The sequence below is a fragment of the Lissotriton helveticus genome, chromosome 3_1, assembly GCF_964261635.1.
Source record: "Lissotriton helveticus chromosome 3_1, aLisHel1.1, whole genome shotgun sequence".
Classification (NCBI taxonomy): domain Eukaryota; kingdom Metazoa; phylum Chordata; class Amphibia; order Caudata; family Salamandridae; genus Lissotriton; species Lissotriton helveticus.
The window spans coordinates 697,263,734-697,287,850 of record NC_136061.1 but is presented as its reverse complement, the minus strand read 5'-3'; the positions used below and the strand labels follow the sequence as shown (position 1 = coordinate 697,287,850).

Below are 24,117 nucleotides of genomic sequence, written 5' to 3'. Positions count from 1 at the left end.
CCTGTGTTTCTCTCTGCGCTGCCGCTAAATTTATCTGCCCAGCACCAACACAGGCACCCTTTCACCGTAGTGCAAGGGTGCCTGCTTTGAGGAGGGAGAGATTGTATATGGGCATGAAGGCGTCCCTTTCTGCCCAAAAACAATTCAGAATGGCGATTTATAACTTCTATGTGTGCTGTATTGTGCAGCACACATAGAACATAGAAGTTGCAAATCATAATTTTTTTAAAATGATTATGTGCAGGAAGGGACACCTTCCAGCACAGAAACAATCGTTCATGGCAATTTGCTGTTTCTAGGTGTGCTGCACAATGCAGCACACATACAAACAGCAAAAACCAGTAAAGTATTTCCCATTGTTTCACCATGTGAAGACCAGGTTTTCCCTGGACTTAATTTTGGCGTTGCCTCCTATTTACACCACCCTTCTAAATAGGGGACAGTGTTAAAATCAGTGGGTGTTGCGGCAAAACGCCCACCACAACACCCATTACACGCCCCTTTCACACTAAGGGCTGGAATCCGATGTAGTTCCAAAGGGCTCTAAATGGGATTTGGAAGAAGCAAATCCGATTCAGAGCGTATGTTTCTGAGTTAATCGTCCCCCGTTCCGAATGACCAAGTATGATGCGAGGTAGCCGTCTGCAACGACCGCATCGGTTCCGAAATAGAATCTGGCAGTCTGACTCGTTCGGAGCCGATTTGTTGAGCTCAATAGGGATGGTTTCCGAACGAGCGAGTACGATGCACGATTCTGACAGCCATATCGACTCTGTTTTAACAAGATGAAACAGCTGTGGTAATCGGACTTCGGGTGGCCGTAGCAGGCCCCCCTTCACCTGGGGCCCTCCAAATCGGTCGAAGGAGGATACCCATGGATGGTGCCGGCCACAGGGTACACGCTTTTCCCCACCCACTCCTTTTTGCAATGGGAGCCTGTGTACACGTTCGGTACACAGGCTCCCATTGCGTTCAATGGGATTCCGACTAATTAAAATGCGTCAATATACGGACACATTGAAATCAATTGTTCGGACTCACTGAGCACGATTCATTTGGAAAGTTCTGCGGAACTGAGTTGTTCGGAGGGCTTTACTAACGAGATCAGAATGGGTCCCTAAGTCTGGCAAAAAAGGGGGCCTTATTTACAAGGTGGCGTTAAGCCGCATAAAGTGGCTTAACGCCACCTTGTAAATAAGGTGAAGGGTTTATCGTCACAGGAACGTCACTTAAAGTGACGTTCCTGTGGTAATAGGGGCTTGTAAGTTTGCCCCTTAATTTCTCCTAGTTTTTCCTGTTTCTATGTGTGCTGCAATTGTTTTGTTCATGTGCAGGAAGGTGTCCCTTCCTGCACATAAACTGTCATTTAAAATATGAGCATTTACAACTGCTATGTGCGCTGCACAATGCAGCACACATAGCAGTTACAATTCACCATTCTGGATTGTTTATGTGCAGGAAGGGGTACTTTCTAGCACATAAACAATCATTCGCCCAACGCAAGCACCCTTGCACTATAATGCATGGGTGCCTGCATTGGCACTAGTCAGCTAGATTTGGTGCCACGCTAGGGGAAACGCAGGGGTGCGTCACATTCTTGTGAATATGGCTCATCCCTGCATTTTCAAAATGGCGGAGCGTGGTATTAGCAATGTTTGCTTATCGGCACACTTCGCCATTCCCATGTGAATATGCCCCTTGGTATGTAAATTTGGCAGCAAACATAATGTAAAAAATATAAAAAACTTCAAAATTTCATTATTTATTTCTTATTATGCAGAACACTTTCATTTTTGCACTTTAATTTGGGTCTTGGTATTGAGTGGTATTTATTAGAAGTGATTGTTTCTAAACTTGAACTTAGAAACATTCATGCTTCTCCCTCCAACTTCAACAAACTACAAAGACAATAGAGAACCAAGAGGAAAGTATGGTGTCATGTGTCCCCTAAATGCTGCCTAAGTGTTAACAGAGATTGAGCAACATTATTGTCTATTTATTGTCTATTAAAACATTTAGAAGGGGAGATTTTATTTTTTACTGCGCATGCCCTGGATTGATGTATTTCACAGTGCCGGACAAATCTGATGAGGAAAGAAAAACAGACAAAGTGAAATAAGGAAATTGCTTCCGATCACACAATGTGGTTGAGTAAGGAAGAAAAAATTGCTTCCAGGTTCCCTGGATTTGCATTGTGCAATTCAGCCAGAAGACAAAGGTTAATACTTTATCTTTAATTCGTTAAGAAGCAACAGTGTGTTAAATTAATACACCCACTACATGTTAAATCAAGTTGAACAGAGAAGTATTTCTAGGAGATATTACAGAGGTACGTTAAGGGAAAGCAGGGTAGTCTATTTTAATGTGATATAGTTTGCTTTCCCTGCCTGAACCAGTAGATTGATTTTAGGAGCGGCTCAACTCTTTCAGTGAAAGCAATTACATGTATTAGCAAAGCAACGGTCTAGTCAAGCCACATGGTTTTCGTGACATACGTCAATTTCGGAGACCAGGCACTGGCAGACTTTCACTCTGAGCTGACACCATCCTGGCTTTTTGAATTTTTCATTTATCACCGTTTTGTGGCAGCATTTCATTTGAACTCCCCAAAAAGACTATGCGGGATGCCGGTTGAAGTCATCAGAGAAATATAATTTGCATAGCATTTATCTCTAAGCACTTTAACAGCAATCTGCAAGGGCTACACTATCTGCCCTTCTGCAAAACAAACTCAGCGTAGCACTGGGTAGCACCTCCTCCACTGTATTGTATTGAGGGAGGTTGGCATAGAAATGTGTGTGGCAGAAGCTGCACAGGACAGAAGCTCAGATTGTTTCTGGCTCGAGATTCCCTGTGGACCTCATGCTGGCCCAGAGTCAGGCTTCTGGATCGAACTTTCAGTGACTCGCCTGCCCCTAATTTGGCATCCCTCTTACTGCTGAGTCAGTGTCATTCTCGAATTTAACAGCCCATGCTTTGCTAGTCAGAGGTTCCTCCCCTCGATGTTTTTTACAGAAAACCTCTGCTTGGGGGCTTCTTGGGCGCTTCAGCTATAGAGTCTCATATATAGTGCATAGGGGTTCAAGGTAATCCTGGCCTCAGCTAGGAAACAAGGGAAGGTTTGATTTGGCTGTGTTGCCACCATTTACGGCCAATCTTGCTTCAGTATTTGCAGCTGTAGTCTGTCATCTAGCTTTTCTGGGACGGCCCTTCTAGGTCACATTGCAGTAATCCAATCAACAAGTTCTGTGCCCAATGGTTTACATGATCACCCTCATTTTTGCTCACAGGGTTTGCTGGGTTTTGAATTCACACGGGCACTGCTGTCCATTCCTGAGTGTATATACTTTCACCCTAAAACATGATAAAATCGGCTACACTGGGTACTCGACAAATGACTTATTTAACATTTCAGGAAGGCCATAGTACATGGTGCAGGAAAATAGACAAATAGCATGTACATTTAAACATCACCTATGAAATGCAGCACATATCATGCCAAAAACCAGGCTGACAAAGAATGCATGGCATCAGACGTACATGTGTAAACTGACAGCTGCAGCTTTTAAATCTGCAAACAAACCTTCCAAAATATTCCTTTTTGACAGGAGGGAATCCTACTATTAAGTATTAGGTCCTTGTAGCCCCAAAGGTAGGTTGCATAGTTTTTAAATGTGGTACGTGCAAGAATGTTGTGTTCGCCTCTCCGTACAGTAACCAGCCCCCAAAAGCTTATTTTACTCTAAAGGACTGTAGCTGACCTTATGAGAAGAACTAAAATGCAATTCGAATTTTATTTTTACGAACTTTTCGGTCTGAGATAAGCAGCAGAAATTGTCAAATCACTGTTTAATAATTATAAACAATTCAATGTAATGATGACGTTGGATTTTACTAAATATACAGGAAAAGCAACCTTTAAAAAAGTTGTACTTTGCTTTGTGAAACTCCAGTGGGCTGATTAGCATTAGCCTATCAGCAGCTGCTTCCTATCAGTACTTTCCCTGTATGAGGTTTGAAAAATGCTCCCACAACAGAACTCATCACTGAGGCCTTTTGGCAAGAAGACCTGAGTGTGAGGTATATGACATCTCAGCTCAGTATGGGCAGTAAGGGAGTATTAAGTAACTTCATTAACTTGAAAGGGACCAGATAGAGACTTGCCATTTCATAGATAAGTGTATGGGAGGCCTGGGGAACAGAAGCCCCTTGATTAGAGAGTATGTTGCAAGTAGCTTGCCACCCTCCCAATGGGTGGGGGGAGCTGGTCTTATAACCTGATTGGTATAGTTGAGGAGGGGTATCCCAAGTCATACCCCTGCATGTCCACTTCCCCCTCTATAGACAGAAGGGTTCTCTCATGTTGAACTTTACTCCAAATATTGTACTGTTGGATAATCTGCACAAAGGCAAATAGGGTGCGCTGCAAAACGGGAAGGTTTGCAGTGGAGAGCTTTCATCTAATTTGTTAGGGAATGTCCAGGAGCCACCCCCACTCACTGGCTAGTGAATACTAACAAATTGACACTTTACTTTCATCTCATCATCACACTTTAAGGACCTGTGGAAGAACTTAAGAGAAATGAACTTATTATCTGTGACCTGCATGGTTCACTGAGGGGCTGGACCTGCTCCCACTTGTACCCAGGACTCAGTAGTGGACTCCAAGGCTCAGTTGACTGACCACATGCATGGCTACATTGTCACAACAAGTTCCAAGGTGTAGTTTTCCTTAAATTACCAGTTGACCATCAACATCTGGACCTGGGCTGTATTCTGCTAGTCGTGTCTGCTGGAGTGAGTAATGGCCATTAAGTGCTGGCCCTGGGGTCGTATGGGCCATAGAGAAGGTGGAGAGGAACAGCCCCAGACGTTTTGATAAGTGTGGACTTTAGGAACTTCAGAGCTTGAGTGGTATCTTGTGGCAAGGTCTGAATTTGTGAGGAGTTTATCAGATATAGCTTTCAGTTTGGCCCATTTGAGGATTTTGAGCTCCAAAATAGTCTAAGTTGGAAGATAGAAATTTTGATTGAGTGAAGGTGTGGAAGTATTCCATTGATAAGAGTACTATGGTGGGTAAAAAATTTGAATTTTCCTGCACTGAACTTTTTACAACTAAACCTACTGCTTCAGTGCGACATTTTCCAATGGCTATCTGACTTTGAGAGGACACATCCAGTTACAGCCTGCAACCTTGCCCCGCTGGAAGATTTCAACCTCCATTTCAGAAAGTAATATCAGTGACCTGGACAAGCTGCTTGATATATCCGACCTCCACTCTATTGCGTTTTGCCTCAAATTGGACTTAGGTCCCAGTCAACTGCAAACAGTGACTTGTGAGTGGTGCTTTAATTTTTCCTTTTGCTTTTTTGTCCTACAACATTAAAAATTCATATCACTGGTGCCCCTATTGGATTTTAATTATTTTCATGCAATGTTTCTAATTACAAATATCTCTATTGTGAGAAATTAGCTCTGGGAGTTTTATTCTGTTGTGTTTTTACATTTTCATTGGTTATTTACTTTTAATTTTGGACTTATTACTGTGAAGGGCTCCAATCCTCCCTAACTAATAACTAATCTCCTCATACATAATTATTAATGGTTATTCATAATAATATAAATGTGAACTCATTTTAAATATTTAGTTTTAAGCTCAAACTAATCAAATGAAATGCTACAGTACATTAACTGAAAAAAACTAAATGAGAATGATATTATTAATTTATTTACGTATGTAAATTATATTTATAAAATGTAATTTAATGCATTTGTAAATAGAAGTTTAAAAGTGTAATTGCATTTTTATTAGGTTTATTATTGCATTTTAATAAAATTAATCATATATAATTATAACAGACACACACACCCACCCACCCACCCACACACACATACGCACCCACACACACACACCTATTTAATTTAAATGTTGACGTAATTTATTTATTATAACATTAGCTCTTATGAGGTGTTATTTTTTTCCTTACCTCCATTATTTACTATGGGAATGCGTTGTTGTATCTGTGAACGGACACGTGTGGTGCTTGACCTACTCCAAATCCAGGCTGGAGAACATTTACTTTTATTTTGGCATCTTTAACGCTGCAATAGCATTAGAAGAGTAGTTTGTGAATAGCAAGGTCTTACTGTCCTGTGGATGTGTGGATGTATCAGCTTATGTATAGGTCCCTATCAAAACCACTCTTTAAATTTCCCTAAATCTCTCCCATTTAGTAGTAAGTACTCCCTATTTTCCAGCCATCTCCTCTTGCTCCTCCCACATTTACTACTAAAACAAATACTTGCATGTGCTGTGATTTCCACGACCAAGGTTGAGATCCCTGCACAGAAAAGATACAAAAGGCACAGGGGAAGTATCTGGCCATAGATTTGTAAATAGCATTTTGTTGTATGTGAGTAGTGCTGCTATAGTAGTACTATATTCTACCTAATGTGGTTTGTGAATATTCCCCTTATTTTCCACCCTGAAACATGATCCGTTTATGTGTCAGCACCAAGCCTTGAGATCACTGATACAAAGAGCCTTGTGGGCGAATGCCAAGCCTTGTGATTTCCGTTAGGCTGAGCCATGCGGGTGAAGGTCAAGCCTTGTGATATCTAGTATGCATAGCTTTATGGGTGAATGCTGAGCTCTGAAGGTGAATACAGAGCCTCAAGATTTCTAATATGCTTAGCCTTCAAATTTTCCATTCTACAATCCTGTGTTTATTAGCCTCTCCTAGGGCACATCCTTTCTCTTTGCCACATGCATTGATTGCCAAGTCTCTACTCAATATATCTGCTCAGGCCATCTGAGAAGTGGGTAGGCATTTCAAAGACATATCTTTATAATAGACATTCCCCACATAGGAAGTTCTTTCTATCCTCATTGTCTTCATTTCTTCCCAACCTATCCACCAGTCTTGTGACACACCTGTTCCTCATTTTTCCCCATCTCTGCGCACAATTGTTGTTTGATAGACATGCCACGCTCTGTCCACCGCCTAGCAGGGGGCATGCATGGCCTACACTCTACCTTGTTGGAGGCGTGTGGGTATTTTGGGACTGCAGTGGGCAGGGCAAGTAGCCGAACTTTTCCTGTTCACTATGCAAGTGTGCGATGTTTAGCTTTGCTACTAAATTTCTGCGTCTGTAGGAGTGATGCACTTCTTGATTACATTCTCTGTGGCCATGTTATTCCAGTGGCTGAGGGACACCGCCTTTGTGTCCATCAATTTAAAACTGAAGTATTTCTAGTGGGAGTTTCAAATCCTTGACAAGTCTGAAATGAAGTCCAAATATAGGACTAATCTGATTGCGAAAAGTGTCCAACAGTCCAAACTGTCTTTGTGAATCATCAGAGAGTTAGGAATTACAGAATATATGCAAAACCATGGTAAGACCTCTTCATATCTTGATTTGACTACTTCGTATCAAGACTGGGGACGCTTATTCTGGTGGTTTCTCTGCCAACATCAACACCACCCACATTCTTACCTGCAAGAGACCCTTGCTAGGGTCAGACTCCATCACTTTCTGTGGTGGGACTTCATCCCCCAGCATTCCCATTCAGTTAAGGAGGGGCCACAGACTCCTGATGCTGTAAAAGTGCTGCTAGACCCTCGTAGCACCGGTCGCTTATTCTAGCAGTTTCTCTGCCCTCATCAACACTGCCAACATTCTGACCTGCAAAGAGGGCCTTGTTGGGGTGGAACTTCATCCCCCAGCATTCCCCCTGAGTTAAGGTGGGGTCACAGATTCCTGACACTGTAAAAGCGCCACTGGAATCCCGCAGCGTGAACACGCCCGGAGAAGACCAGGCCAAAGCAGGCCTGTTTGCACACATCTGAAGCCAGACAAGGCTGGACTGGGCCCACTCACTCGGTCCACTGTCATTTTGCAGGCGTGCCAAGGTAGGGCCCTTTTTGCTTATATTGGCTCTCCTGAACTATACTCTTTCTTTATAAGCTTTATTCGGTTGAAACAGAGCAACCATAAAAGCACAGTACAAAATTTAAAATACATTCAAGAAAAGAAATACTACATCAAAGAATAATAAAATTAATACACCAAAAAGAAAAAAAAGAATAAAGAAAATAAATAAATAAATAAATAAATAAATAAATAAAAAAAATAAAAAAAACACAACCTCATTCGTTGTAAAAGAGATGCAACCCTCAATGTCTCTTGATGAACACAATCTATTCATAGTAGCTTTCCACACTTAATACTGTCTCCTCTGCAGTTCTCCTAGTGTAGACAATAAATTCACCACAGTGTTACAAATGGGCTTCAGAATATGCGGGAGTGCAAAGTGCGTAAAAACGTATTCAAGTAAAGACCAACCCCAGGCTTCGAGTCATAATTAACAGGCCATTCAGAGATCAGTTTAACAGGTCAGTACACCGGATCTATACCGGTAAGAAAAGCAAAACGATTACGAATGGGTATGTTGAAGTTGCTGAGTGTATGGCCTCTATTGCCTCTTCAGTGGTTCTTTACTACGTTTAAACTTACAGGGGGCAAGTATGCGGTTCTAGGGTAGAAGTCTCTCATTTCCCTAGTAACTATAGGGTCGTCTCACATTTGTGGCTGCCAGCCTTGCAGATATGGGACGACATGGGAATCCCTAACGTTTACAATAATCAGGTCACCCACTATATCTTTAGGTAGAGGTCCCAACCACTTCACCCTTCTAACGTTTAAAATTTTCCCATCGATGTTTGGTGGAAGGGGCCTGTTCTTGGTTAGCCAGAAAGATACCTTGTTTGCCAATTCCGCTTGTCCTTCAATCTTACCATTAGTTAGTTCGGGCACGCCTGAGAGAATGCACACAAATGGAGCGGCCTCCGGCGGTAGGTCAATTTGGGTAAACTTTCTTTGCATATAGCCCTGGTTGAGTTCTCCCCTCTAAGGGCGTGGAAACATTTGTCGGCCCATCTCTATTAACTGTGTTCTGCGGTACTACCGAGTTTGGTGTTGGGTACCAAGTATTTGATATTAATGACGTTTTTCGGGCAACTAACTGGACTGGGGCAGTAGTGCTTTGTGCCAAGATTTTGGGAACATCAGTAGCGACTAGAGACTCTACCTGCTTAGATCCTACCAATCTTTTTAAGAGTATCGCATTTTACTTCGTTGTCTCTTCCATACTAGTGACCTTTTCCCCTATTACCCTGATTCTTTTTACCAGTGGGGATATTAAGGATTTGACAAGAAGTTCAATCTGGGCCAGTAGGTCAGATGATATGGTAGATGAAGGGGAATTTGGAGTTGAGCATGCCCTGGATGGTTTCGGGGTGTTGCTAATGACTGAGGGGGGACTAGAGTACAATTTTTTTTTTTGAATAGTCTTCCCCTTTGTTTGGCACCTCTGCGCTTTCTTTTAACAGAGGGAGCCTGAGGGTTCGTTATCGAATGAGTGTTGGCTTTTGCTGGAGGTAAAAGGGGGGTTCCCGGATGGCTTACTTTAGGTTTGGATGGGGCACCTGATTGTTTGTTTCCCTCTTCAACATTGGCATATACAGTTTGGCAGAGCAGATTAAGTTCCTCCAATAAGGTTAAATTTTGGCATCGGTCTGCTGCCGCCAAGGGGGATTGACAACTATATGTGGCTTCTATAAAAGGACTTTGTTCAACTCTCTCTATTTCGCATTCAATGTCCGATGTTACCCTAGTTAGGTAATTGTCCAAAGTCCTCTTCCTAGGCCCCGCTGAGAGATAACATTTTTGGAAACTTCTTTACCAGTCATAGTGTGGGTTGCTTATGTAGTAAGAACAGACACCTACGCTGGACTAAAGTGTTATGTAGTAACCGCGGTAATCTTTAAGTGTTAGCCAAAGAGTTCAAGGCAGTCTCTGTTGTGGGTCTAAAAGGTTTACCTCCTTTTCCCAGCGGTAAGCAGACGAGAAACAAGAGAGGTGGCCCTGCCCTGCCTCTTCCGGCCTCCGAGGGCCACAGAGGACCCACCCTTGTCCCGGGCTTCTCCCGGCGCCGACCGCGTGTGTCCCGCGGTGCGTGGGGCCCCGCCGAAGAAGTAGGCGGCGGCTGGCGCGTGTAGCGCGTCACCCTCGGTGACCTCCTGGGGCTTCTGGGGGATGTAGTTTACTGGCGGCCGTTTCCCTCACGGCGGATTGCCTTGCCGCTGTTTGGCTGTTCCCCTCACGGCACGGTAGTGTCAACCGGGTCCCTTCTGCATCCTGCAGCAAGGCTCCACACGGCAGGAGCGTCCCTGGCCTATTCAAAACACCAACAGATGAAGCTACAGAGGAAGAGCCCAGTGGGAGTACAGCTGGATCGGCTTCTAGAGGACCTCCCTGGACAGTCTTCTCATTACCACCATTTTATTTTTTTATTTGTCTGCTCTTTTCTCCTGTGGTTGAATTTTGCTAATTATGGCACGAGGGGTGTTAGCAGCCATTTGCAGCCCTCGTAGTGGCCCCTTAGGTAACGTGGTTGAGGGGGTATTCTTAGGTCTCATTATGTTATGTGAGATAATCCGCTTCGGGATTTGCCTTAGTCCTTCGAGGTGCACCTTGGTCTTGCAGCCGTGCAAGTTGCGGAATTCAGTACTTTAAAAGCCCAACCTCTCAAAATTAATACTGCAGGAAAGGTTATGCACAGCAATACCAGCAAAGCCCGAGATGAAACGTTGGGGGCCAACTGCAAAAAGAAACCACAACCGGCGTTTCCGAAAGCTCACCTCAGAAGTAAGGCCGGCACTCAGCATATCGCCATCTCCACCATTAGGGAGAGCCGGCGTCGCAGGGACAAAGGCTTCACCTGACTCTCTGATAGTTCCAATTCGGCTTATCAACAGCTGGGGGCTCTGAAGACAGCTGGATCGAGTCGCCGTACCAGCGAGGTAGGTCCGAAGTGTTTGAAAGAAAAAAACAGCACTTGTTTGTATCCAACCCTGCCCACCGTGGCGCAGCGCGCCGCGGAGCTGGGAGCCGGGTAGCTGAATCAGGTAGCAGCTCTCCTTCCACGGTAGGATCTTCCGTTATTCTCCATTATTCTCCACAATTCGATACTATTCTGTCACCACCTCCATGACCGGAAGGGCTGTATCTCTGTTGTAGCAGGGGTTTTGAGTCTAAACGAGCAGGGAGAAATGCTGGCAGCTCCCTTACTCGGACACCGATGTGTCCGCCATCTTGCCTCCTTAACTATGCTCCTGAACTATACTCATTCGTCAAATATGGGGTAGAAGCCATCAGCCCCTTAGCCCCCTCTGATGGGTCCCAAAGGAGCTGCCTCATCTTCACTTATCACCTCCTGTTTATCCAGTGACAAGGGTGACATCTCCATGGAACTTGAACTGGTGGAAACACATATCAATGCAGTACAAAAAAGGTTCAATGTTTCACTTCACCCCTCTATCACTACCATTATCAGAGGGAGGCACTTCAATAGCAACTTGAAAACGGAACAGGTGGGCTCTGCCCTTGATGGAAACCTTTGTGTTGTGCATAACTCTGCTGAGGACACCATCATTGTTTGCTCTGCCAGATACCTCTCTAAATCGCCCCCCCCTTCCAACAAAAACGCAATGAAGGTACAACTAGAAAGATAAAGAGCAAGAGCAACAAACCGCCTGCTAAAGTAGCCATGCCATCCATGTTACCAACTTCTAATAGCGCCCCTGATTATAATTTCAGTAGTATCATTCACAGTGTTTGTGAACCATTTTTTGATAAGGTGGAATCTCTACTTTAAGAACTTGAACATTCGATGTTTTTTCATTTGAATCAACTATATCACAAGATGCTTTATCAGCCCCACCCATTTGAGCCACAACAACCTAAATCCCAAAACACTTCCATTGCCACTGCATCTAGTATGCAGCTGTGAGTCAGAATTCCTAACCGTCCTGCGCTGGCCCACCTAATCTAATAGACGCCTTCCTTAAATCAAGCCACTAACCCTCTGGGTGCCTGCCCTAATGAAAATACACTACACACAAATTATAGGACTCCTGACTCCTCCATTCCTTTGCATTCTGATCGCTTACAATTGCCTCCCAAATGCACATGTTAAGTGATTGTTCTTACAGGTGCGACCCCATTGTGCAATGACAGTTCAGAAGATTGGTTTTCTTTAAATGCTGAGTAGCCTACTGGCTTGTGTCTAAATCCGGATGGGATTCTGACTTGATGCATGACTTCATTATGGCACACAGAGTTGGTTGGGTTGGCTACACCTCAAAGTCACTCCATGGTGACTGTTTAGTCATTAACTTTAGACGCCCACAGGTGGTGGGTGACTTATTGCAGCGCTGGGACCCTTCACTTTCTGGATACACCAAGATTCTTGCTTTACCTCTTGGCTACTTTTATCACCCTTTCCCTCAACCTGGGCAAGCCAGAAGCATTATTGGGTGTGAGTCTGCACCATCGAGTAACCCTTCAGTCTCTTTTGCTCATGAGAATCAGTTTGCTCCACTATCCAGCCTCTCAGACAATGATTGGCTCACCTCTTCAGCATCACTGTCAATTCACAGCACCCCAACACTTGATACAACCCTTCCAGCCGAGGCTCTCTCATCTGGCTCTATCCGTTTTACTCCTGCCAAGGTGCCCAGGCTATGCGGGATATGTTTCCTCTCCTGGAATATTGTTGGTATTAACAAGAAGTTGGATAATGTGGACTGGTTGAAAACTAATAAACAGTTTGATGTGGTGTGTTCCCAAGGAACTAGGCCTTTAAGCAATCTCCGTGTAAATGGTTATTAAACTTTCTCTGTTTCTGCTATGCCCTTACTGACAGACTGCCCTAAGTGTGGGTTAGGGGTGATTATTTGCCTAAAGTTAATAACCACAAAAATTGTCAAATTACAGTCTACTCCTTAGTATCAGTTTCTGTTATTGAGCCTCCCTGGCTCTCTTAACTTTCTTTTGATACATTTTATATTTTAACTTCTTTTCAAACAACCATGTTGAAATACTGTGGGATTTGGATAGTTTTATCTCTGATTTTCATGCAAGCCACCTGGAAAGGGCCACCATTATTTGGCTGGGAGAATTTAATTTCCCAAAATGCTCTCTCCCGGGGGGCAGAGATTTTGGCTTTATGGATTGGCGAGGTGATGATCTATCCCTCTTCCTGCATAATCCCTAGAGTGAAGTTTTGAATCAGATTATCCTTAAGCATAATTAACTTTTTAATGTTAACCTTGATAAGGACAGCTTGGTGTCTCATCCCACCTTTACTGGTAGAGGCGGTGGTTCAGCCATCAATTTTATTCTGTTTTCTGTTCATTTATCCCCTTTAGTAATTGATTCATCAATACTGTCTTCCATTCTTTGTGACCACAGTCCAGTAACTATCTGTGTGTCTACCTCTGTTACTGATATTGTCCCACCTGCTCCTGCCAGCTCCATAGACCTACAATATAGAAAAAAAAACAAGTGGATATGTATGAATTGGAAAAATATAAATCCTGAGAAGTTTTTTGCTGATCTAGTAAATGAAAGGAGTAAAGGTGTGATGTGTTGTCTCTCTAAAGTCTTGTGCACATCCATATCTAGCTTGATGACAGGCAAAAAATCTAAAACTGCACCTTCTCTCCACCGATGGTTTAACAATGCCTTCTCAGTACCCTCAGAAATCTGAAAATGGCAACATTTTCTCCCCAGGAATATTGAGGAAATTAGGCCTGCCTGGAAGGCCTATGAGGACACACTTGCAGCAAGGAAGAGGGAAATCTGAGAGAAGGCCTGGGGGAGGACTTACTCATGGCTACCAAACTTAGGGACTCGAAGGATTTTTGGGACGCGATCAATCATCCCTTTTTTTCAGATGACAATTCCCCGAAAATCCCTTACCACGTTTCCCCAGAAAACTAGTTGTCCCATTTTTCTCTTATCTTCGAGGACACGACCATTGATCACCCGGTCACATGCCTGCCTAACATTCACTTACCTAGTTCACAGCATTCTGCTTTCCCCGATTCTACTAGTACCTATCTTTCATTCCCTATAGAAGTGAGCAATGTATCCTCTGCCATGTTAAAGAGTACCCCTGGCACGGACAGGGTCCCAATTGACCTATGTAGACAAAACACATCCTTCTGGGCCCCGCTGTTGACAAACTTCTTCTGCACCCTTGTTCATGCAGAAATCCAGAGTTCCTGGAAACAATTCCACCCTTGTCCTGATCTTCATGAAGGGCAACAGAGGAGATGCTCCTCTGTCAAAATCCTGGGTAGAGGGATTCTCGAGAAGCTGGAGGCATAGGCGGAAGATAGGGCTTCCTTTCTGAAGTTCATTTTGAATTCTGACCGGGCGGGGGCATGGTGGAACAGTCTCTCAACCTGCTCCTTATCATGGGAAAGTACACCAAGGCCAAATGAGGCTCATTGCATCTTACCTTCATGGATCTGCCTAGTGCATTTGACCTCGTTGAAAGGAGAAGGTTGTGGGACCTAATGCATCACTTTGCCATACAATGTTATATTTAAAATCATCCTCTTCATTCCTACCACAAAAATATTGTTTACTTCTTTTTCATAACTTAAGGAATGCACAATGACTAAAGGTGTTCTCTTGTTCATTATTCGAACTAATGAAGAATTACATAATCTTGTATTAATGCATTTAACTGATGGGACGTCTGCGTGCAAAAAAATGGTAAACTACAATTAAAAATATCAGAATCCACTCTGGCTGGAATTAAGAAACTACCACTATGTATGCGAATAGGTATGAGCAGGATATCCACAGTCTCCAATTCTCTTTGAAAACATCAATGATTTTTAAAGGTAATTTCTCGATTTACTTTTATTAAGGGCAACGGGTGAAAGCTCTCAAGCCAGCCAGCATGGTGCCAACGAAGAATCCAATACAACCAGTGGTTGTAGAAGGTGGTTGGACTGAGAAAACTCCAGACGAAATGAAACTCAGCGAAAATATACAGCACCTTGAGGTAAGGGTCAGCTCTTGAATTAGTTTGTCTACAGTCAAATATGCAAAAAAATCCCACTGTATCCAAAAAGTATGACTAGTTCTTGAATACGTCACAGAGATGCCCAATGACAACAATATCTAAAAAACATCTGTGCATACAAAAACATTTTTTTTTTAATCGGAGCTATCCACAAAGGTAAATTACACTTGTAAGAAGGTAGGATATATAAGTTTATTCATACACTTTTGAGAAAGTTCAGAACTTTTGGCTATTGCCTACTCACGAGTGTAAAGTTACTAAGAATCGTAGAATTACCTCTCCACTCTGAATCAGGGAGCAGAGCCAAATTTATGAATGTAAGTCACGACTGCCAAAAGCTAGCAATAGTAAGTCCAGCTCCACTCATGGGCAAACACTGACACTGTAACTTTCAGCAATAGAATGGCAAAGTATAGGGAAGAGTAAAAAAAAAAAGTGTATTAATTTTACATTGAACATCAATGTATATGAATGTTATATATTAATGTTAAATACAGAACAACATACAGAGGTGCTACAGCTTTCTTAACTTATTTTTCATTTAAAATGTAATTGTTTTCAATAGATTAAATCAAATTCAAATAATTTAATTACATTAAAACATCTTCAGTAAAACAAATGTTTTTATATATGTTTTAAAACAGATTAAACGCATTATATATAATTATCAAAACAATTTATTATATTTTAATAATAAATAACATTACATTAAATATTAAATTAAAAAAGGTCATTAAATAATTGTTTTTAAATTAACATTAATTACTATGGGGGCTTTATTTTAAGCACTTACCTCCATTATTTTCTCTGGGAGCTGTTCCAGAACACTAAGGGCCCGAATTCGAATTGTTCTTCTTACTGGCATCTTTCTCTTCTTCACATTTAACCCCTTCCATGCGGCCGCGATTCCCCTGCTGTGCGGTAAACACACGAACAGGGCGGGGCCATGACGAACCCCAGCCGTCATCAGCACACGAGCCCCGTAGTGCATGACGGCTGGGGTTTGTCATCAGCATGGAAGGGGTTAAGCCATTCACCTTACTTCTTTCATTTTTTTATTCCGCTACCCATACAATATTTCCACTTTCTTGCTCTCCCACTCTCCTTGTAGTGTTCCCCTTCCTTTTCCACACCTTCATGGGTTTAATTGCAAGCTGCTTACTGCAAGATACCTAACACAGTTTTCCCTGCCATTTAAGCTTAATACGACGATTCTTCCTCTGTTGGCTATCTACATTCTTGTAAAGAATCTTGTTCAATAAAAGGGCAAGAGCAGATATGTGCACTGTCTTGATGACACCCAACGGCCTAGAGCCAAGCTTTGATACATAGCTTTTATTCTACAGAAACATTTTGTGCTTGAAAAGTGTTGGTTTGTAAAATCTGGTCACATTCTTGATGAAAGCATAATAGGATTCTTTTGATCCCAGTACATTGGGGAGGATAGTGTTTGGAAGTGCATAGTGTAAGAAACAGCCCATGTGTCTAATTGCTGAACTACATGTCATTTGTAAAGGGAACTGATTAACTCTTAGTGCACATTTTGCTATGTTTTGCAAATATTTTTGTGTGACAAGAAGCAGTTTATTGTTCCTCTGCTAAAGGCCTTTAATGTTATCCAAGTGTGTTCTTCTCTCATGTATTTGCAGTTGCTCCCTAACGACCATGTGCTATATGCTGTTACCTGATTTTTTCGAGCCGCATTGAGGTCTAGACTTTCTAGGTGCGATTGATTTGCATTGCTGCTAATGAGAAGTTTTTATTTTGTCTTATTGATGTTTGGTAATCTACTTTTATTTATTTAAATTTTACACATTTGTTTTATATTTGCACTGTAGCATTTGCTGTGTTATCTTGTTTTTTTATGGTTGTTTTTACATACCGAAGAAAGATTTCATGATGATGACTAGGTGGGGTGGGTTTGCTTGATGGTCTTTATTCATCACCTATTTCTATATGCAAAAGTTTGACAATGTGCTAGTCCAATCTAAATTTCAAACTTTCTAGGGTCCTGAATCACAGTATTTTTTCTGATTTAGAGTTTAGTGGCTGCAAAATGGATGGGCCAACCACTCTGGTTTGAGTCGGATAGACAGTCATGTAGCCAATGGCCATGACCCCGCTGGCTCCACTATCACAAAGCCTAGATCTTTGGCCAAATAAAGTTGGGGCTGTTACTATCAGTAAGACCATCTGCCCCATATAGGGCTAACGGTATTTGTTTTCTGTTTGGGATCGCCACTAAAAGATTGGCAGTCCCAAACAGGAAAAAAAATGACAAAAGACAGTGTAAGAAAACCTCCAGTGTGTCAGATTCATTAGTATTTTATTTTTCAAAAAACTACTCCTACTTCATGAACAAAGAACAAAAAAGATTTGCGTGTGTCTGCATGTAACAATGGAGCCACTCAGCAACGCTTTAGTTCCTTCAGAGGAGCTGCTAAGGCAGAAGCTTCTCTGAAGGCATAAGCACTTCTGCAGTTTCATCAGAGACTCCCAAATATGATGGGAAGTAGTCTGGCCAAGGTGGCAGAGGAAATGTTCTCTGCCAACCTGATGGACAGCGATCGCCTGCTAAACTTTAAATTAACTGTGCTTTGTTCCTAACTAGGGACTTGTGTCAAGTCATTTTGCAGTCCCAAATCCTGCAGTTTGAAAAATTCCAGGCTTTGCAACTGCCTAAAGTCAAGTAGATGGGTACAAAGTGCACATCGTGAACCAGAAATTCCTTTACATCTCACAAAATTATCTTTGCAACTGTGAATTTGAAATAAGAGATGGTGTGAAAAGAGTATCACCCTCCTATTTGAAGTGCAATGGTAAGTATCAATGTCTTGCCTCTGCAATTGCAGTTGTAAATCATTGATAGAATACTGACCTGTCAAGGCAGGTTGAGGCATTGGCAAAGTGGAAGCTCTCCACAACAGACATCTTTCAGTTTGTGAATAACAGCTACAGACCTTGAGGGGAGCAGACAATGGCTCAGGTGACCACTCAATGCTCCACCCAAAGTCTTTCACTGAATGCCAACTTTCCTTTCTGAAAGTAACCTCTCTCTCCCTTTGAGATACATCCTCTTCCCTTTAAAAACAAATGTGGACTTTCAATCATTGGCAATGCTGGAATGGAGACCTGCTGTCCATCGCAGGCAGTCACCTCTGCATTTACAGTAATTTGCAGGGGGTTGAAAAAGCTATCATTAATCAAAGTATTAATAAATATTAATACATATTATTGTGTCAGGCGTTTTTGGAACTCCCTTTGAAGTCGCATTTTGTAATGAAATGGATACGTATGTGTTGTCCTGGCCCTCTATGCAGGTCATCCCTAAACGTTTTACGTTCACCCCTCTTATTTTCTGAATTTCATTTTTTTTGTCTTAGAACTCTGTGTCCTTTACCACTGCTAAACAGTGCTAAAGTGATTTTGCCCCTAAACATTGACAAATTGGCTTATATCCAGTTGGGGCATTTAATTTACTCGTAAGCCCCTACTTGATTTGTACTACATGTGCCCAGGGGCTGTAAAATATATGCTGCAGCACTTATTGTGCCACCTACTTAAGCAGCTTTTCAAAACATGTCTGAGGCCTGCCATTGCAGCCCATGTACAGTTTTAAACTGCACATTTGACTTTGCAAAATAACCATTCTGCAGCCATAAACCATCTTTTCTAATACATATATGTCACTCCTAAGTTGGCACTAGACAGTTCTTAGGGCAGAGCGTAGTGTTTTGAAAATGTTCAACATATCTTGGCAGTGAAAAATCCTTACATTGGTTTTTTTCTAATGTAAGGACTACCTCTCCCATAGAATAAGATTAGGTTATCTTACTCATTTTAATAAGTGCTGACGTTTCATTGGATACAGATAGAAATGTCATGTTTGGTCTAAAAAGAATTATAGTATAACATCCATTTTAATTGTAAAGTTGGATTTTAAGTCACAATTTTGAAAATGTCACTTTTAGAAAGTTCTAACGTATTTGGAGGGGTTAGGCCCTTGTTTGCAGCTTGAATAGGCCATTACATGTGTTAATCAGAAAGATTGTTCTAGCTGTTTATTTAAGCTCTCATATACTTCAGCAAATCATAAACAATTAATTATTTTCTTGGCCCCTGTATTTATTAACTTTTATTCGTTTACACTTTTGATAGAATCACATCGTCATTTTTGTCAAAGAAAGTGGGGGGGCACAATCATTTGTTTGGATATATACTCAAACATTTTCATTGTCTCAAATCAACAAAAGTTATAACAGAACAATGAACTAACTCAAGAAAGGTAAATTGGACAAGTTAAAAGACAATACATGTATACAATTTCTCACAAACTAGAACAGTCATTAATTTACATAATAAAACAGCAGGTGCCATAATTCCTTTCATCAAAGATAGTTCTGTTATACTGCTGATAACTCTTGGGAGCTATTGCCTCAATTTGAAAGGTTGAAAATTCATAACCATTATCCTAGATGATCCTATTCATACAGTTGTGTTCCCCAAGAGATTGAGCCGTGACGACGTCTTTCATACCCCATTATCATTTTTGGAGTTCTCTTCAGGACAATGACTGGATATATTCTTACGTAATAACAGAAGAAGAGAGTAAGGGATTATCTACGAAGGTGGAAGGAGATACTCCTGGTCCCCTGGACCTAAGACTATATAAACAACAAGAGGAGCATCACCATTGGACCAAATCCATGGTCTCAAATGGGAAGAAGGGAGATTGAGAAGTAACAAAAGAAAGAGTTTATCTTTTGTTAGAAGACCCCTCACTCACCAACCTGGTTGGTGACATGCTTCATCATCGGGGTCCCATCCGGATAGCCGAATGCCAACCACTATCAACCTTGATTTACCGTGATTTATAACTGTGATACTTTTTCTTGTTATGGCAATGTTACACAGACCATCACAACAAGCCATTTTTATTGTAACTAATTTTGTGATTATGACAATGTCACCATCCCTTTCTTTCACCTTTATGAACCTCACTTAATGCACTTTTACCTCCCCTTTCCTTTCTCTCACTTCTGTAGGGCACTTGTGCAAAGTGTTTGAAATCATATGCTGACTAACCAGTACCTACAACTGTTCAATGTGATTAAATTACATTGAACCAATTTCCTCCTAAAGTTATTTTGTTTAAATTGTTTCCAATTTGTACTCGTTCCTAGTTTATGCCCACTGGGACCACTCACTACTGTACTGTTTGATACCAAGGTCCCAGTGACTTACTTGGGTCTACCCTTTGCTTATAACTAGAATTAACAAGGAGCAGGGCCTTGCCAAGCTAGAGAAGGAGTCCCTTGCTAAATCGGAGAAGAAGCTAGCTTTATAAGAAAAAGGTCTGGCCATGGAGGAGAGGAGGCTGTCCCATTAGCTCAGTCTGAAAGAGCTGGACATCTGAGCCATGCAAGTAGAGGCTTGCAGTAGTAGTGGCAGTGTGCCTACAGTGCCTCCTACAGAAGCAAAGATTCACATCCCAAAGCATTTGGCAACCAGTTTGTGGAGGGGGACGAAATAGACAAGTGGTTCTATGAGGTGGCTCTTAGGGTGCACAAGATTCCTGAGAAGTCTTAGCAGGGTAGTCTGTGAAGGTACATGCCCACAGTGGGGAGTGACACACTACTTACACAAGAGGTAGAGGATTGGAAAAAGTACACCCCCATGCAGGCCCTTTTGCTTAATATATGTGGACTGACCCCTGAGAGGTATACGCGAAAGTTCAGGGGCAGTCACAAAGTTTTGTCACAAACATGGGTAGATTTCCTCTACTGTGCAAGCAAGGCACTGAAGGGCAGAAGATTGGTGATTGGTGATTATTCTGGGCTGTACAACTTAATTTTGTAGTACCACATGCCAGATACCTATTTTCTAGAGCTATTCCAATAGATAGGGTATAGCAAGCTTCCTAACTCCAGGAAGCTTGCTGAGGAGGCATATATCTGGGTTAGCACTAGAGTGTCCAAGAAAATAACCATTGAGGGAGGGGCGAACTTCCAAAGGAGTGGTCAGGGTTCCCACCAGAAGAAGGAGGGGGGAGAAAAAGAAATAGTTCTCTCAAAGACTCCAAAACAACTCACAGGGGAAAGGGTCCAATTCCCAAGTTGGCCACCAGAAGAAGAGCTTCCCTGACAAGAGTCGGACAAATATTCTCAAATGCTATGAGTGTATTAATTATGGGTACTACATGAGGAATTCCAAGTGCCCAAACTGAGCGCAGCCTCTCACTGGAGGTAAGGTACCATGGGTGGTGGTTGTAGTCTGGGAGAGGAGTTTGTCCAAGTAAGTGGGGGTGAGTTCAGTGAGGTTACCCTGATGTCCCTGGGTGACTGTGAGATGGTTCCCAAACTCTGTGTGCTCTCAAATACTGCAAAGGATAGACAATGGGTTACCATCAATGGGCAAGGTGTTGAGGCTCTGACGGATACAGGTTCCAGTATGACTATGCAAAAGATTCAGCTAGTGTTTCCAGAGCAGTTGATACCTAATGCATTTCACCAGGTTGTGGTGGCTGACAACAGGGAGAGTTACTATCCAGTGGGCCTTGTTCTAATTCAGTGGGGTGGTAAAGGGGGTCTCAGGTTTTCTGAAAGTTGCAGTGATCCCTGCCATGCCTGTGGACTGTTTGCTAGGAAATGACGTGAGCACCCTACCTGGAAGGAAGTGAAGCTTAATGCACACCTGGAAATGTTTGTATTGTCTGAGTGGATATGCGCTACCACTAGTTCCATGGCTGCCCAGGAAGAGAGTCAAGAAGGGCTGGAGCCTGGACGAATGGCCCAGCCAGCTGTCAAAAGAGGTAAGGGTAAGGGCCATGGGAAACCAGCCCTTGGATATCTACCAGCTGAGGTGGATGGGGCACTTGAGGTGGCCGCCCGGAGCCCACTGAGGAGGATATTGCCTCTCTTTGTGACCTGACAAAGCTTGCTGGATGGCAGGTGGATGGATGAACCACCAAGGAGGAGTTCTGTAAAGCATAGAGATTGCCGAGCTCTGGAGGGCATGAGACAATAGGCCGTATCCCAGGCAGCAGATGATGCCTCTGGGAATCACCACATTTACTGGGATGGCAACCCGCCTTTATGAAGAGCCTAAGGCACCTTTGCATGGGACAAGAAGGGCCCTGGTGGTTTCCCAATGCTCCAGGTGCTTCCTATTGAAGGTGGCTCATAACATGCCCCTGGCAGGACATCTGGGCCAAGACAAGACCCTTGCACGGTTTGTCCCCCACTTTTATTGGCCTAGTATAAAGATGTCCTCCAATAAATTCTGTAGGACTTGCTTAACCGGCCAGGCCAGTGGATAGACAGGGCAGAGACTTAAACCCCCCTTAATCTCTTTCCTGTCACTGGCACACAATTAACTCTGGGTGTACTGGGCATAGCGGGGCTATGGGGAGGTCCACGGAGTCTCAAACAAACTACGTGGAACTCCGTGGCGCTCCGCTACACCACCCGCGTCCACCCCCGCTATTACAAGTAAGTAAACATTAATTAAATATACATTTAAAACCACTTACCTCTGTACTGCGGCATCCCGGGGCTGCAGTCCGTATCTTCCTCCCCGTATCTGAGATCCTGGTGAATACTGTGCATGCTCGCATGCCTGCGCATGCGCATTTCTCACAAGAAATTCACATGCTGGTGCACGCGCACATGCAGAGTTTTCACCAGGATTACTTATACGGCGTCAAAGATGAGGACTGCAGCCCGGGGACGCCGCAGTACAGAGGTAAGTGGTTTTAAATGTATTTTCAATTAATGTTTACTTTTAATAGTGGGAGTGGTGGGGGGGGCTGGCCAACTCCGCTCCGCTGCAGAGTGTGCAGAGGTTTGCTTTCTCCGCGTTCTCCGCAGAACACAACGAAGGCAAAACTCTGCACACTCTGCGGGCAGTGCGGAGGTCTCCGCCAGGGGTTACATACAATTTGAGAGGGTGGACATTGACATTGTTGGGCCTATAGATCCCCAGATTGCCTCTGGCAAAAGGTCTATCCTGGTTATGGTGGACCATGCCCCAAGATACTAAGAGGCAATACCTTTGAGGACTGCAACTGCACCTGCAGTAGCTAAGTTGCATTGGACTGACCACAGCTGCATCCACTTCAGCTTCAGAAGAACCACGACCCACCACCACCCGCAACAGGGTCCTCGCAGGAGCTGGAGCAAGATCACCGCCGAGCAGCTCACCACCTCCCTCCGCCAGAACACTCCTGCCAGCACAACGGACCCCAACGAAGCAGCCAGCAACCTCACATAGTGGCTCACCAACTGCGCAGACGACCTCGCACCACTGAAGGACCCTCCCAGCAGACCCAGCAGCAGGAAAGCCCCCTGGTTCACCGACAAACTCAAGATCTCCAAGAAGAACTGCCGCACCCTCGAGAAAGCCTGGCGCCACGACCAGACCACAGACAACATGACGGCCCTCAAGCACACCACCCGCAAACACCACCAGCTGATCCGCACCACCAAGAAGACAGCATTCAAAGAACGACTGGACAACAATGCTCACAACAGCAAGGAACTCTTCAGCATCGTCAAAGAGTTCTCCAACCCCAGCGCCGGAAACAACGACATCACTCCCTCGCAAGACCTCTGCGACTCACTCGCCTTGTTCTTCCACCGCAAGATCGCCGATATGCACAACAGCTTCGGCGCACCAACCACACACCCAACCACCGAGCCAACGCCCCCCACCACCACCCTCTGCACCTGGACCCCGATCAGCACCGAAGACACCACCCGTATGATGAACACCATCCACTCCGGGTCACCAACCAACCCTGCCCCCACCACGTCTTCAAAAAGGCCAACTCCATCATCGCACCCCAAATCTGGGACATCATCAACACCTCCTTCAACACCGCCACCTTCCCGGAGACCTGGAAGCACGCCGAGCTCAGCGCCCTCCTGTAGAAACCAACAGCGGACCCCACCAACCTCAAGAACTACCGTCCCCTCTCGCTCCTCCCTTTTCCGGCCAAAGTCATCGAAAAGGCCGTCAACAGACAGCTTGCCGCCTTCCTTGAGACGAACGGATCCCTCGACCCTTGGCAGTCCGGCTTCCGAGCCAACCACAGCACCGAGACCGCCCTCATTGCAGCCACTGACGACATCAGATCCCTGCTCGACAACGGGGAAAAAGCGGCCCTCATC

General features: G+C 43.6%; 1 protein-coding gene across 1 annotated transcript in view; it reads left to right on the top strand.

Moving 5' to 3' along the window:
* The window catches only part of DCDC1 (doublecortin domain containing 1), a 1,658,417-nt gene that overhangs the window by 1,570,103 nt on the left and 64,197 nt on the right, over positions 1–24,117 (top strand). The window contains exon 33 of the mRNA XM_078683738.1: positions 14,790–14,926. Within this exon, the coding sequence (XP_078539864.1) occupies positions 14,790–14,926 (137 nt within the window). The remainder of the gene's footprint in view (positions 1–14,789; positions 14,927–24,117) is intronic.